Genomic DNA, 17,222 nt, shown 5'->3' with positions numbered 1-17,222 from the left:
ATACATACTGACTACATATTACACTAATCAGATTTCAGATTAATTTAAGTTGTAATTCTGAATACAAATTCTGCGTTTTCTACCTAATAAAGTCAGATCGGATATAAGTGAAAGTGTTGTTGAAGTGCATTCCTGAATACGGGCCATAGTGTAAGTCCGTAAGTGTGGTGTTATAGACCTAAGGGACGAAAAATATACATTAATTTGAATTTCATACAGCATGATATATTTTTTTACACTAATGGCGGGTACTTGACTGTTCGTCATTCACCTATATGAAGCCAGTTATGTAGAGCAATTTACCGACAGAATCGTTACCCAGGAGGCTGGTCTACGCTGCACCCGACAACGCGAATTTTTTTTTTCTTGCATATACTGGAATCAAGATGTATAACTTATCTAGCGTAGGTACCTTAAGTTAACACTCTCTAGTCTTAATTTAAGGTACGCTAGATGAAGAGTGTCTTCAGTCAATAACCACAGTGTAGTAATGTGTATCTCAGTCGCTCTGCAGTGAGGTAAGAGATGGTCGGACAGGCAAGCGATTTAAATTTGTTAGTGTGGATCGCCTGTTTTGAAACTAACGTAAGAACATTACAGTCCCTGAATGATCGTTTTGATGGCAATACATAGCCTATGTGTAAAAAAAAGTTAAAACTACTTACCATATGTACTATGTGCTGGATGTGCTTTCTTGGCTGTCGTAGATAGAGTATTAACATAATTAGTTATTTCGTCTTTCTAAAGTTCAACAATGGTCTTGGGGTTGTGTCTATACACTGCAGATTTTACCGCCCACCAGAAGAAATAGTCCGGATATGAAAGATCAGGAAATCCTGGGGGGACATAGAATCCTTTAAAAATAATCCTTTCCTCGAAGATTTCCTTTAAAATTCTCATAGTATGCATAGTCCTGCTGAAAGTTCCAGAGTTCAATTTCACTTTCACTAAGTTAAGTATTGACCGGATAAACATTCTCTGAACAATAGATTTGTGAGTCAAGGAAAGCGTTTAAAAATAATCCTATGAATAGCGCTCTGAATATGGCATCTCAAACTCGCATTTTGACGGGATGCAATGATATCTCTCGTAGTGTGTGGGAATTAAACGATAACCATAGGCGCGAATTGTGGGAATTAATGTACCCGGAAAGATGGAACATGGCTCATTTGTGGGAAGAAAGAAAGAAAACCTTATGACGCAAACTTGGAGTCCATGGCTGTTGGCCAACTCCTGAGACCATTTTCGTGATTAGATTCTTTTAACTGTTGAACTGTAAATTTGTGAGGGTGTAATAATTTAATGCTTTTAGTTACGGCCTTATGTGAGGAACATTAGTCTGCTGTTCTAATTTTCGCATAGATATATTGGGTCTTCGCGGCATGTTAGAAATTTCACATATTTTTTCCTCTTTTCGGAGCATAGTAAACATCTCCGGTGTCACACACAGTATCTCGTTGTAGTCATTTTCGATGAAAACGTTCCTCAGTTTTAAGTTTTATACTTTTTGAAAATTTATCTCCAGCGCGAAAGATGCGCCACTGAAAACACTCCATTCGACCAGTGACATACAGTAACCACTACACAATGCACTTGTCACAATTGACACCCTGCACACTACAATACTGACTATTTTTCCAACGTTTGTCTCATTGCAGGAAGATTTTTGTGTCCAACAGGAAGTACCTATCGAACAGCAACATACGAGTGAATAAATCTCACCCTCGGCTCTCTTCACTGGCCATGCGCACCCTTTTACAAGGTATGTGACAAGGTTAGTGTGTTAGTTGAGGGGATATCTAGGCCGAGGAATATGTGAAACGATTTCAATGATTTAAGAACCTCGGCTTCACGTCATTTAGATATCCCCTCAAATAACCCACTAACCTGTCACATATCTTGTAAAAGGCCGTGCATGCGTAGTGAAGAGAGCCGATGTGTCGCTGTTCGATAGGTACTTCTGGTTGGACACATAAATCTTCCTGCATTGAGACAAACGTATTTTTTCAGGCCTTTGCCAGCGTTCGTTGCAGTCCAGCTTGAAGATCGCTGATGGTACTTCGCCGGTACTAAACTTACTGTTAGAGTTCCCCTTTTTGCTGGCAACTTTCGCTACGGAGAGACTAAGTGGGCCTACACGCACGAAAAAGACTTCCTTAATGAGAACTAAAGGCTGCACAAAATTATATCATAATATAGATATAAACAACGAGAGAATCAGAAGGGACTAATAATGTTACATCTATTAATGAAGAGATACAAAAATATAAACATAAATGATTTGAAAACATCCAAACATTGAAAGATCAACAACTTTCAAATTTTGCTTTTGGATACACACTGTCTGGAAGTAGAGATGTGGGTAAAGAACAAAATAAAAGGTTAAATTCACTCTGAAGACGTAACAGACAATTTACTAAATCCTTGGAGTAGATCTACTCGTATTTTGTAATTAAAGTTTAAAGTTCCACTACAATGTGATTACTTAGTGTATGAAAAATATTCACTGCTGCCAAAGAGGTTTAAAAATTCGCTTACAGAAAGTGCACTGTTTGTATCCTAATTGGAGAATTTGATTTTATTTTTAAATTGGCCTTAAATGAAGATGATCTTCTATATGAGCAATGTACCTGCCATTTGTTGATTAGTATGCAAAATAGAAGAATGCCAAGATTGTATCTAGGTAACAAAGATAGCAAACCTAAAAACTTTCAGGCAGTTGTCATTCTAATGCAACGATATGTCAATGACCACGAATATAGCCAATCTATCGCAAAAACTACGAAATATGCAGCAAAATTTTATTCGATACTGTTAAAAAACATGTTTGTGACTTTTGTTTCAGTAAATTTTTCAATCACTTAGTAATGCCAATATTTCTGTCGTATGAATATTGTGTACACTCATTTTTGATATCTCTACGGCTATCGAAAAAAGATCGATTTCTGTAGTTGACTGCAGCAAAGATTGAACAATGTTGCATGTTACACCGGAGGCTCTATTTTGTTGCGAAGAAGTTCTGTAGGGGACTTGTAGGGGACCACAGTGAATTTGGTGTAAATTGTTTACAGACCGTGCAGACATTATTGTTCCCTATACCTAATGCGGACAGTGAGAGAGGCTTTTCTGTGAACACGAGTAATTCATGATAGTCACACGAATCTTCGTGAGGAGAATATAGAAACCATGCTTAATTTATATTTTGGTGATGCTCATAAATGATATGTTTAAGCAAAAATAAAAAAAAAGTAACAAAAGTTTTATATTAAATTAGCATAATACATTTAATTGATAACTTATTTCACGAAATACTTTCTGAATTGACAAATTATTTCACGAAATATTCAGCGAATTGACAACTTATTTCACGAAATACCCATCGAAATAGTGGCAGGTTTGACACCGAAAACACCCATTTTACTTTACCAAAAAATACGGTCCCTACTTATAGGCCTATGCGTCGAGGGTACGACGTTAGTTTCAATCGAATAAAAGTCTATCACTAATGCTATAGATTTGTATCGCTAGTCAAAAGTACGGTGTCCTCGTGCATGTTTGAATCCTCATAGTCAGGAAGTATGCACTATGATGACAACTATGCACCAAACGGCTTTTAAGTGGTTTTTGTACGCCGGGCACCAATTCAGAAACCAATAATTTCAAATTAAACTTCTGGTGGATGAAAATGATATTAGGAAACTTCTTTAAAGCATTAAGAACAACGATAAGCATCCTTTGTCACATATATTATTCATAAGTGCATCGGGTAGATTAGTGAATTGATGATATATAGGATATTCGTACTTTCTAATTAAAAAACAGAATTATTGTATCTACGATGTCTTACCTGGAATAGCTAGAACCAACTTACCGGATATAGCAAACCCACTGAAAGCGACGCCCATCGTGAGAGCGGCTGTGGCAGTCACCGCCGTTTTGGAGTAAGCCACTACGATGAAGAACAGCGCCTCCATGCCGAAACCCCCGCAGTTGAACACTTTGCGCACGTTGGTGGTACTAAGTATGCCCTTTTTACGTACGTGGTCCGCTAGGAGCCCTCCCAGAGGCACGATAACCGTCATCAGCAAGTGCGGCAGTGCTCCTACGAACCCGGTCTGCGAGATATCGAGTAGAATAGGCACAATTATTACACAGTAATACTTTACTAATCATTAATGCACGATAGGATAAATGTAGGGGTAATATTATTCCACACATGCAATTGGCAATGTATTAATCCGTGGTTACAAAAAAAAATGTTAAAACCACTAGATAACAAAGCAGAAATCTAGCAAAATTTGACAACACTTTGTACTGTAGGCCTGTTTACTTCTATAAATAGTAATACAGAGTTGTTATCGACTTGTTTACCGATGCATCGTCACGCGGGTCCTCGGCGAGAACTGCGTTTGCGGCCGCCATTAGTACCGCAACAGCGCAATTAAACTACAATACACTTAAATTATAATAGTTGCTGAAAAAGTCGACCGTTCAGATGAAATCACGACTCATTTGAGAAAACACAATCTTTGGATCAACTACGCCACCTTCTACGGAATCTAAAAAACTAATAATTGCAATAATTCACCCGTAGACATGTATCACTTTCTCTTAGAGCTTGCTTTGGGGTATAGTGATAAGTTTTAAGATGTAATAAACGTACCGTGTGTTTGCAGATGACACAAACATGCGAGTCTGCTGAGGTAATTTTTTTTAGCGATTTTTGTGCCAATGTCATTTTGTTTTTAATTCTAAAATATAAAATAATGTTCCAGTTTCCTAAATCTGTGCCTATTATGGCCCTGTGACAATTTAAAGTCCCTCAGAACGAATTTAAAGACATCAGCGCGTAGGTGGAGCTGCAGACCTTTAAGTTGATACTTAGCTGTCATTCTGACAGACTTTGTTCTTCATTATAACTAATTTTACTTTTCATTCAATTAATATTTCGCACTGTTATGTAGGAGAAAATTGTCTGTTGTAGATCTGTATAGGAAGGAAGGATATCGATAGTAGGCCTATATATCATATACATGCTGTACTTTGATACTCTTTTTTTATTTTCTAATTTTCAACGTTTTGTAACATTCAAAATGCTCTAATGAATGCAGTTTTCTCCAATCTCAGTGAAATTTTGCAGAGGAGTTCACAAAAGCATGTGAAGTAAACTGACACATGTGTGTTTTCTTCTGCTGTTGAAGGTATTCAAATCTCCATGTGTTGAGGTTGTGATAAGTTTTTAAAAATTGAAAAATTATCAACTAAAAGGTAAATAGAATAACTCTTCTCGGGTTCTCAGCCAGGTGAGTTGGAGATTAGCTTCCAAGCTTTCGACGGCTAGCTCTGCCATCTTCTTCAGGGACGACCAACTCACCTGGCTGAGAACCCGAGAAGAGTTATTCTACATCAAACGCCGGGAAAGCCTCAAGTCATAAAAGGTAAATATATTTTTTTTCTGAAAAAGTATGTTTTACATATATCTATCAGAAATAGATGAAATAGGCCTATAAATATAAAGAAAAATTTTGTAAACTTTGAAAATTGGGACATTATAATTCAGTATTACAAAAAAAAAAATAGTTATAAGTAAACTAATTGGAATATCAAATTGAAAATTTGTGTATTACGTGTCTAGATTTTAGGAAATATGTGGTAAAAGTTTCATATTAATTGGTATAGAAATGTTAAAGTTAGAAATTTCACAGTTCCATAACTTTTATCTACCCTCTTTTAAAAGTGGTCTGTTTTCAGGGCGTTTCTTGTTTAAGACCGACCCCGTGTTCTAAAATTTATTCACTAACCTATGTACAACCTGCCTAGTCGGCAGGAATTCGGGAATTTTGCAGTGAACTTCGTACAGACCCGACCAGCAGATTCATTCTTATAATATATCTTGCACACAAACATTTTCTTCTAGATTTACGAGCCATTCTATGAGGCATCTCACATTAAACTGGACTCACAACACGCATAGAAGCGTTCAACGTGAAGGGAAATCGGAGCAGAGTAGGCGATAGATGGTAGACTGGCGCCGGCAGGTCCACATGCAGTAGATCGGTAAACCAAATCAATAACAACTCTGTAGTAGTCGAGTAGTAGTACCTTAGTAGGTCTATTAATAGTAATAAGTACGGACCGTACTTTGTCCCACGAGGCTACAAGGTTAAGTATTTATTACTGGACATTTCAAGTGCACGACGCGCTTGTTTATACAAGCGAAGTACTTGAGTGGCTGCTCACGCGACTTCTATTTGGTCAAGCTGGGGAGAACAAAACATGGACCACTTTTACAATAATTACACTAATGTTTACAATTTAAATTATTTACACTATGAACACTAGAATACGCTATCTTTACTATTGAAAGAATGTAGGCCTATATTGATCAAACATTATTTACACTTTTATGCATGTGTTGGTATTGTAATAAAGGTATTTTCTTTAATAATACCACATCCTACTTATTTTGTAAATAGTGTATAATAATGTAAATATGTTTGATCAATGCAAGTTTACATTCTTTATAATGGTGGAAATAGTAAAAATTAGCGTATTCTAGTGCACATAGTGTAAGGGGGCTGTTAGACATTGACTACCTCCAAAGCTGATTGTCAAAAAACTACTTTTCGTCTTTAGAATATAATCTCCCTTCAAATATAACTTTTGTAAGATATAATTTTTATTTTTAATATCTATTTTCCTTCATTATGTTAATTATTCCTTTGGACCAAATTATCTTATTTAACCCTAAATTGTAATTGCTTAACTCTTACACTTACACATATCTAAACACATTTACAATTTGCTCTTACTATTATTACGATTATTATTATTATTATTATTATTATTATTACATTATTTTCTGTATTGCTTGTTAATTATAATAATTTCCGTTCTATGTATTTGATGCTGTTTGCTTGGAAGAGAAGGCCTTAATTCTCCCAGTAAGAATAAATCAATCAAATAAATGAATAACGAATTTAAATTGTAGGAAAGATCATCGTAGTGTCATATTTATCACTGAAATGAATTTTCAACAGTCTTCGAGGTCTAGTTTTGAATCATGAATAGAACGTCAACTGCACACAAACAAGATGCAAATGTTCCTTAGTAATTTCTGTGTTGTCCGCGAAAAATGACGTCACGCTGATATAGTGTATGATCAACTAACCTTATTTCCGTACACCTTGGGACAGAATACGGTCCCTAGTCATAAGTAGTTGCAGTGGTATTTAATTGAAAGATGCTAAGATTATTCAGTGTCGTAATTTAACATAGACAAGAAATGGCCGACACATTTAGCCTCGAGTCCTCTACAGAAATAGGGTTACTTTACATGCCGCAAATCTACGACACTGTACCTACTTCCCTTCCGAAGACTTTGTCGCTCTTCAAAATCAATTGTCCTCAAAACCTCCAAACTTTTGATCCGGTAACAAGCATGCTAACCACTAGACTATCGAGGACTTAATCTCCTTGGTAAGTAGATCTTATAAATTGTAGGGGCTGTTCAGAGTCAATGTAATGAACTGACGATAATGAAATGATGATGCAATGAAACCTGAACACTAGAGAGAAACCTGTTCTACATAATTATAACTTCACTTCTACAAATCTCACAGGATATGCCGGGGATCAAGTGCCGATCAATAAAGCTGTAAACCGATAGCCACCATACTGGTATGTTACAGAGTCTCTTGCATATAGACGAATCTAAGTCTCAGGCAATAGTTTCTTACTATATTTTTTGCTTATAATAATCCGAATTTCTAAAATGAGAATCGTGAATTCATGAACAGACTATCGTCGCTGCAGACACGAAGCTGATCCAGCATCTAGAGTTCCAGTACTTATTTGCTTCGTGAAGAATTCGGTGATGCAGCATAAAAACACTGACAAATATTCATGACTTGTAACATTTATCTATGGGACCTAAACGATTATCGTACATGTAAATGAGAAAACTGACACTTGGAAATTTTAGACAGATTTTTCATAAATTTAAGATTTCATTCGATTAACTTGTTTAAGGGCTTTTTGAGAAACATTTTTTGCAAGTTGTGTCTATAGACAAGAGGGCTGTCTTTAATTTTCTTTTTACGGAACCTAACAAAGCTATTCATTCATATGTCTTACTTTCTTTGTGGCTATAATATTTTGCCTGGGCTCATGTAATATTTAACTTAGCATAACTGACAGCGACTCGAGTCTTAACATTACAGCTAGCAACGTTGCTTAAGTGCAAATAGCTCGTGTTGTTCTGGGCGGCTAAAAAGTTGCGACCTTCATGAACATGAACCAAGTCGCATGAAAAGGGTAGTTTATAGAATGACTCCTTATGTAAGTAACTGAAAGAAAGTCTTGAAAGTACTAAGTGATAAAGAAATAAAATATTAGGTAGAAATTAAACACTTTCAATTTGAATAACAAAATCTATAATTTGGGTAAACCATCTAACCTGGCAATCTGAATATAAAGTAGCGGAACGAATGTTAAGGGGTTAGGTATAGCTCACAGCAGTAAAATTTTGGAAACATTCAATATTTTTTTCCTCCATTACTGTATCTTGTACAATAATAAAAATTAGTATGTGTAAAATACTCTCCTTCTGCTATATGAAAAAAGTATTTTTACGATTTAAAAAATTATTTACATTTTTTTTTTCAAAACTCAGTTCACTGTGCAGTGATGAAGCTTTTCCCACATAACTAAAAAAACTATCCAATATTATGTGATTAAATTTTTTGTGTATATTTATACATGTCATATCTACAATATGATGCAAGGTCACTTTTTTACCTTTGATAGATTGTCCGATAAAAAATAAATTCATTTAAAAAATGGTCAAATATCAGTATTTTCTTCTAACACAAAATAAAAAAAAATACTATTTGTTAAGGAATGTAGTTGAAAGAGCATGATATTGTAAACATGAGTTTTAGCAATAAAATAAAAGAGAGGGAACATGAACAATTTAACAAGTTTATGAGTTAAGAAGGAAAAGCTTCACCACTGCACAGTAAACTGCCACCATTTTGAATTTTGAAAAAAAAAAAAAAAAGAAAAATATTCTTTTTTAAATTGTAAAGATATTTTTTTCATATAGCAGAAGGACTGTGTTTTACATATACCAATTTTCATTATTGTACAAAATATAGCAATGAAGGGAAAATTTTTTTCATATTTCCAAAAATTTTACTGCTGTAAGCTGTACCTAACCTCTTAACTTACAAATCGAATAAGAAAAACTTTGCCTAGAGGGATCAAATTGAGGTGGTCTGATTCTAAAGGTTATAGAAATGGAACAAGTAGGCTAATAAAGAATAATTATTCTTCCTGCAGAAGATAAACTAAGATAGAAGACGATGATGATAATGATGATGATGATAATGACTATGATGTTAAAGACGATAATTGAATTTTCATTTTAGAACATCTTCCTTAGTGACTAATGACAACGATGTTACAAATTGTTACTTCAGCTCAATGTAATACTGTAGAGTTAACTTGAAATTCTCCTTTAGGACGTTCAAACTCTATCTTCAGTTCCTCGAACAATCATGTTGTGTGCAAAGAACATTATTTTTAAGATCAAAACTAAGCATGCATAAGATTCTGGTAGGAACCTACCTCTTCTATTTGTAAATTGAAAGTGGTGTGAAGATACTGAGCCTGAAAAAGGACTAGGAGATAGAAATTCCACGACCGGCAGAAGTTAGCTACTATAATAGCGTAGACAGGCATGGACGTGAAGAAGGCCCGCCATGGTGTAGTTGCCATTGTCGGCATTGCTATGTTTGCGGTTTGTCCTAGAGATTGTTCGATGTACATGAGTTCTCTAGCGGAGATCGAAGGATGCTTCGAAGGCTTCTCGAACGACAACCACAACCAGAACAGGTACCAGACTATACCGGCGACACCTGCAACAGAGAAAATGAGTCAACGATATGAGGAATGTTGACGGTAGAAGAAACCTAAATACTAACTCTGGTCCTTGGTATTATATAATTCTTATAGCATAACATGCCCTATATATTTCATAAGAAAGCTTTCAGATCTTCGAGCTGCGGCTGAGTCTTCATAGAATGAGAGTATGACTGTGTAGGCCGTCCATCGCTGTAGTCTCGTGGTAGCGTCTTCGCTCCCGAATCCAGAGGGCCGGAGTACGATTCCCTGCTTAGGACAAGTTGATTGGGTGAGATTTTTACGGGTTTTTTTCCCTTCTATGGATGAATACCAGATAACTTTATCAGGCACTTGGAACCCCATTCATTCTCGCCACTTTCTTTCCTCCACTATCATCATTTCATCTTCATTTCTGGCTTTCCTACTTGGTTTTCAGATCGCGCCTGCGGCGGCCCTCCGAAGCTGCTGACTCTTTCGGCCGGTCTCCGTGAATATGTCAAAATGTGTAGTTGCTGGCCAGCAGCGGAACACACTCCCCTTCCGACGGGAGAGGGGGCTTACAACTCAGATCGTTGGGAAGACGAGAGAGGGGGCTTACCACTCAGACCACTTTTTACTTTATTTTACTTTATTTTTGTCCAATTGTACAAATTTTATGTCCACATTTTTACGTCCACTACATGATTGTACAATACATTATATCCAGCTACAAATTTACTTCAATTTCCTACTCAATCTCTTCTGCCTATTCATCTTCATACAGCTTCATATGATAACTAATAGCTTTGAGGTAAGTTCTGATGTGTCCTTCTTCATTGTAGTGGTTGTAATTCGAAACAATCTCTACAACTCGACTTACATTTTGTAGGTACGATCTTTTAATAGGGTGTCGCACATTCAAATGCCCACCAAGCAATTGGATTATTATAATTTCATTATTGCTTTGGTTTTTCTTGGTAAATTCCATGAATTTCCAGATCGACGCGTGATGTGTCACGATGAAACACAGACATTAGGTCCTTTTTATAATGTCCACAATTTTAATGTCCATTTTATTATGTCCATTACATAGAAGTCCATTACACTATGTCCATAAATATATGTCCAATGAAGTATATATCCACTTTATTTTAGTCCAATTTCACAAATTTTATGTCCACATTTTTATGTCCATTACATAATTGTACAATACATTACGTCCATCTACAATTTACTTCAGTTCCTTACTCAATCTCTTCTGCCTGTTCATCTTCATACAGCTTCAGATGATAACTAATAGCTTTGAGGTAAGTTCTGATGTGTCCTTCTTTGTTGTACTAGTTGTAATTCCGAACAATCTCTTCTACTCGACTTAAACTTTGTAGGTACGATCTTTTAATAGGGTGTCGCACATTCAAATGCCTGCCAAGCAATTGGATTATTATAATTTCATTATTCCTTTGGTCTTTCTTGATAGATTCCATGAATTTCCAGACTGATGTGTGAAGTTGTATTTCTGAAAGTGGTTGTGCCAGCCCTCGACTAGGTTAGTTGTTCGATGTTGTCCTGCCAGAACCTGATAATAAGTGTTCCATATTTCAGGTGCGAATGTAGGTGGCATTGCTCTTCTTCTTCCTCGAGCAGGTGTTCCTCGGATGTAAGTTCTTTCCATGTACAATGCTAAATCCATTACGTCAGGCTCAATGTTATCTATAAAGCTATCAAAAACAGCCTGAACATCTTCCAGCGGTACAAAAGAAATTGACATTAGTTGAGCCATTCAGAGCAGAAGTGGTGTAAGTAAAAAATGGGTAATGAGAGTTAAAGTAAACATTCTGTAAAATACAGCGCAAAGTAGCAATTAATATTCAATTTATTTAAACTATTAGTCAGTGGATAACAAGAAGGACATATTAATTGCTACTTTGCGCTGTATTTTACAGAATTTTTACTTTAAACCTCATTACCCAGTTTTGGCTTACACCACTTTTGCTCTGAACGGGCTCAAATAAAAGTGGACATTAAAAAAGTGGACATAAATGAAAGTGGTCATAAATGAAAGTGGACTAAAATAAAAGTGGACATAAATAAAAGAGGACATAACAGTCATGGACCCAAAAAAGTGGACGCACATAAAATATGGACATAAATGAAAGTGGACAAAAATATTAGAGGGCATAAGTCACATGGACATGCTTTCAATGGACTTAACTCTTTGAAGCGTCACGATGTGTTTCTGAAAGCGATTTACATACATTCCAGACCCAATTTTACATACATTCCAGACCCAATACGATCAATGAATCGATTGACAAGTTAAATTCTGACCTAGCCACTGTCTCCACTTGGGCGGCCAATTTCGGACTCGCACTTAATCCAAGTAAGACTCAAGCCATAATTATTGGACATAAGCCTTTAGTTAACTCCCTTAATAACAGTAATCTTTCAGTTGTTACCCTTAACAACACGCTAATCCCTTATTCATCTGTCGTAAAAAATCTTGGCTTCTTTTTTGATAATAATCTAAGTTGGAATTTTCAAGTTAAAGAAACGATAAAAAAATCTGTTCCTCCATTCACTGTTTGAGTCGCTTGAGAAACTTCTTGCCCCAGCAACTAAAACTTACCCTAGTGCAAACCCTAGTAACGCCGCACTTCGATTATTGTGACGTTTTGTTAAGTGACCTAAGTTCTGAATTGTCAGTCAAGTTACATCGAGCTCAGAATATGTGCGTCAGATACGTGTGCAACATCCGACGGTATGATCACATATCACCGTCCTTCGCAAGTCTCTCGTGGCTCCGACTTAAAGAACGTAGAACTTTACACTCTTTGTCTTTACTCTTTCGAATTCTACACACTTCAACACCAAATTACCTTTCGTCTCGTTTCTCTTATCTATACTCTAACCACGACGTAAATACCAGATCACTTATCTGTGGCACGCTAAGTATACCTCTTCATAGAACATCTTGTTATTCATCATCTTTTACAATATCCACCTCGCGTCAATGGAATTCCTTGTCACAAAGTATTAGGGGCTGCAAGACAATAAACACCTTTAAGAACAGCTTAAAAGATAACCTTATTAGCATTTCACTCCAATCATACTGATTTAAACTATCACTGACTACATTGTTACTTTTTTCTTTAGACATCATCCTGATTGTGCTGTATTTTAATTGTCTCGTAATAATCTCTTTCTATTATCTAATATTATTTGAAATATATTAACATTCTATGTATTTTAGTTTAATTCTGCTACACAGTTTATTTCAGTGTTTAATTAATAGTTCATAGTATTTTGTTGTTTAATTTGTAAATAACTTTTGTATACATGTACGGCCTTAACTCTGCCAGCTAAAATAAATCATTATTATTATTATTATTATTATTATTATTATTATTATTATTATTATTATTATTATTATTATTATTATTATTATATTGTGTCAGCCCTCGACTATGTTAGTTGTTCTACGTTATCCTGCCAGAACCTGATTGTAAGTGTTCTATATTTCAGGTGCGAATCTAGGTGGCATTGCTCTTCTTGTTCCTCCAATGTAAGTACTTTCCATGTACAATGCTAAATCCATTATATCAGGCTCAATATTATTTATAAGGGTATCAAAAACAGCCTGAACATCTTCCAGTGGTACAAAAGGAATTGACTTAAATAAAAGTGGACATAAACAAAAGTGGACATAAATGAAAGTGGACTTAAATAAAAATGGACATAAGTCATGGACCCAAAAAATGAACGGACATAAAATGTGGATATAAATGAAAGTGGACAAAAATATTAGAGCACATGAGTCATATGAACATGGTTTCAATGGACGTAACGTCTTGGAAGCCCATCTACTTCCGCTTTCTTCTTACTTTGTTGTTTCTTCTTATTAGGGGATGGTAATATACATTCGTGCTTGTGCCGTCTCTCCTTCCTTATTCTCCCAATTGTTCTAACACTTGCACCTGTGTAAATAGATGCTCTTTTATTAGGGCTAACAGGACTAAGGTGCTAACAGAACACTGTCAGTGCTCTTAGTGACACAACTCTTTATCACATTGCTAATAAGTTCTTTTTCTGTTTCGTATTAAATGACGGGGTGATTCGTTTTGTAATGATCCACCTGCTTCTTCCATTATTAACACGTAAAGTTAATACAAAATGATACTAAATGTCGACACATACACGTTTAACATAAAATAAAATACTATTTATTAAAATTATAACTTTAACTCACATACACGTCAGGTATATTAACAGAGACACGCTCGTATGAACATGTGGTTGTATGTTTGCTGCCCTGTAATACTACGCGTCCTCTAGCTCTTTCTTTGTCTTATCCCCAGCTCGGCCTTCTGTACACCGCCGGACAGTACAGGATATCGGAAAAACATTTTAAATATGGTGTATTTAACGAAGCTCGCGACAGTCGAGGTTATATCAGCGTCGCCGGTGTGCCGGAATTTTGTCCCGCAGGAGTTCTTTTACATGCCAGTAAATCTACTGACATGAGCCTGTCGCATTTTAGCACACTTAAATGCCAACGACCTCGGACGGAATCGAACCCACAACCTCAAGCACAGAAGGCCAGCGTTATACCGACTACGCTACGCACGCCGATATGATATCGGATGTTAGAAACATTGGGAAATATATATTCTTTCTAAACATTCTTCAAATTTACAAACAGCCAAATTTAATAGAATGCTAAATCAGGTCAGTTTTAAGAATGGTTTAATTCTGTAATCGACTATAAATTCGGGAACAGTTCTTACATCATGTGCACATATATTTCCATCCATTCTTAATGACACTATTATTAATTCACTGTTTTCCCATTTTTAAGAAATTCGAACCCAATTTTTTTATTATCGAAGAATCAAATGTTTATGTCCTTGGTCCCTCAATGTGACATGCAGAGATTTTTCAGTTCTGATGAAATATGGCATACATTTTTTGGAGCAGATTAAAAACTTAAAATTTCATCATCAGTAATATATTTCTCAAAAACAGATAGTCCTTGGAAAATCACAACAAATATTAAAGTTGTTTTTCTAAATTCATTTAGAATTCTAATAACTTATACGCTGTAAACTTGTCACCCCTCAACATTCGGAGAAATCTGTTTCCACTTATTTTTGTCCTTAACAACAAACTTTGAAATCTGATATACTGAACTAATTTTCGGTCTCCTTCAAAATTTTAATTTATTCTATGAATTTTATAGACATTATGGTTACGATAAGCCAGATAGTAAACTTATGTAAATATCATAATGCAGGGTGGGTTAAAAGTTGCTTTCCTCAAACACTACCTTATATTTAATTACATTCAATTTACATTTGGCTACACCTTCCTTTACAGATTTTGTGCGAAATGGAGTCCCTATTTCTCGATACACAATTCACAACGTTTAAACACTGATTTACAGATAGCAGAACATAACTCACGATTTTGATCGTTTTTCACGAATGATTGTTCGATCATCTGTTGCAACTGATGAAGATCCTGGGACTTCATTTTTCAGGATACCCCACAGCGAGATATCACATGGCGTTAGATCACGTGGTCTGGTGCCATTCTGTTGTGCCACGACGGCCAAGCCATTCATGGAATTGTCGGTTCAAGAAGTCCCTCACTCCTGCACCAAAATGAGGTGGTGCTCCATCCTGTTGTCATATCAACTGCATATCGGCAAAACGAGGGCTATTTTCATGACATAACAACGGAAAAACAGTTAACGTACGGACATGGTTGTCAACTAGTGTTGCCAACCCTCCCGTATTTCCCGGGATCTGGCTCCAGTTAGTTTTTCTTAAATATCTCAAAAGAATAGAATTGGAGCAAGGCTTCAAATATATATTATTTCATATAATGTAATTACTATTACCGGTATTGTGTTTTTAAATTGTTAACCTGTTTCATGATCAAACTTTAAGACCTGAAGATGCTCGAAATAGAGCGAAAACGTTTGTCAACATAAATAAGTTGGAATAAAATACTTTGAAATAGATATGTCACAGACGGAAATATTATTTACATAAATTTATATTCTGTGAAGGTTTGGCTTCTAAGTTCTTAGTTTTTCCGCCATCACTCACATCTTTTTATATTTACTCAGTTTTCCGCCGAAATCAACCAACACGCAGGTACGTACAAGAAACTTAAGGTTGTTAAATATCGACAGATATTCTTCAGTGCTCACAACCATGTGATTCTTTCTTACTCTCAGTATGCGCAACAGTGCGAGCTCATTCCAGTAATTTGTCTTGTCTTGTACTCTCTGGAATGTAATGCATATATATTATGTAATGTGGGCCACATGTCTTTGACATCAGGTACGGTAATGTAATGAACTAATGATCAGACAGCGGATTTTCGGTCCCCATAATGAACGTTAGGTGAACGTCAGTTGCAGAGAGGTCATTGAACTCATTGCTACGCTCCTTACGTACCGTAATTTCCCATAACTATGGTCCAGGCACCCAACTATGGTCCAAAACGCATTATGTACTACTTAGTCCCCCAAGAGTTCGGTGTTTGCCATTTAAGGCGCCACTGTGATGGAATTATGTTCCCCATAAATGCTTCTATCTACCATTACACGTGGCAATGATATGAATGCTTAGCAAGGTCAATGTGCATCGTTCTATTGAATGTGTGAAGACACGAAATCATTCAGTTTGTGTTTGTCTGTTTTATTAAGCTCTCCTCTGTAGAACTGGTAAATTATGGATGTATGATTGTTTGTACAATTAAACCTGGATATATAGTGTTTACTTTCACGTAATAATTACACTGGCAGAGGTTAAGGACTCTGCGTGAAAAAATTTTAACCTCAAGGCTAGAAGTCAGTCCTCAAATATGTACCACAATTTTTCGTGGACCATAGTTGTATTTCATTTTGAAATATTTGTTTTAATGAAATGTGAACAATTTGATTATTTACTTCTGCAAATACGAGATCTCAGTATATTCTAAAACACCATTTAGCGTTATAGTCCAGTAAATAAAGAAACAGGCTGTTCCAGCATCAATGGTACTAGCACGAATAATGGTCCGGCAAAACGAAAACTTCAGGGTAGAAGGATCACAACCGTCTCTGTAAGTGACTATGAGAGCGCTGAAATTAAATTGGATACAGATTATGATGTTTCCGGTGTACTCTCCATATTTACATACAGTGAGTCAGATGTGGAAGAGAAGATGAAATCTCTTAAAATAATGCTAAAGGCACATAGTTATATGGTAGTTACTTATGAGTTGTTATTGTGGCCAGGGAAAGTTTTGGAAATGAAGAACAATGGAGCTGTTGTTTCATGTATAGT

The 17,222-nt window shown here is 35.9% G+C and overlaps 1 protein-coding gene and 1 long non-coding RNA gene across 4 annotated transcripts in view; one reads left to right on the top strand and one right to left on the bottom strand.

Moving 5' to 3' along the window:
* Positions 1-17,222, bottom strand: part of VGlut (Vesicular glutamate transporter) — a 569,182-nt gene that overhangs the window by 89,888 nt on the left and 462,072 nt on the right. For all 3 annotated transcript variants that reach the window (XM_069831082.1, XM_069831084.1, XM_069831083.1), the window contains exons 9-10: positions 9,631-9,920; positions 3,872-4,115 (exon numbers count right to left, since the gene is read on the bottom strand). In XM_069831082.1, the coding sequence (XP_069687183.1) occupies positions 3,872-4,115; positions 9,631-9,920 (534 nt within the window). The remainder of the gene's footprint in view (positions 1-3,871; positions 4,116-9,630; positions 9,921-17,222) is intronic.
* Positions 13,405-15,907, top strand: LOC138703303 (uncharacterized). The gene is made up of 2 exons (XR_011333081.1): positions 13,405-13,447; positions 15,422-15,907. It is a non-coding gene; the product is annotated as an uncharacterized lncRNA (long non-coding RNA).

This window comes from Periplaneta americana, chromosome 7 (genome assembly GCF_040183065.1).
Source record: "Periplaneta americana isolate PAMFEO1 chromosome 7, P.americana_PAMFEO1_priV1, whole genome shotgun sequence".
In the NCBI taxonomy this organism is placed as follows: Eukaryota; Metazoa; Arthropoda; class Insecta; order Blattodea; family Blattidae; genus Periplaneta; species Periplaneta americana.
The sequence above is the reverse complement of the archived record's forward strand: the minus strand, read 5'-3'. Positions and strand labels throughout refer to the sequence as shown.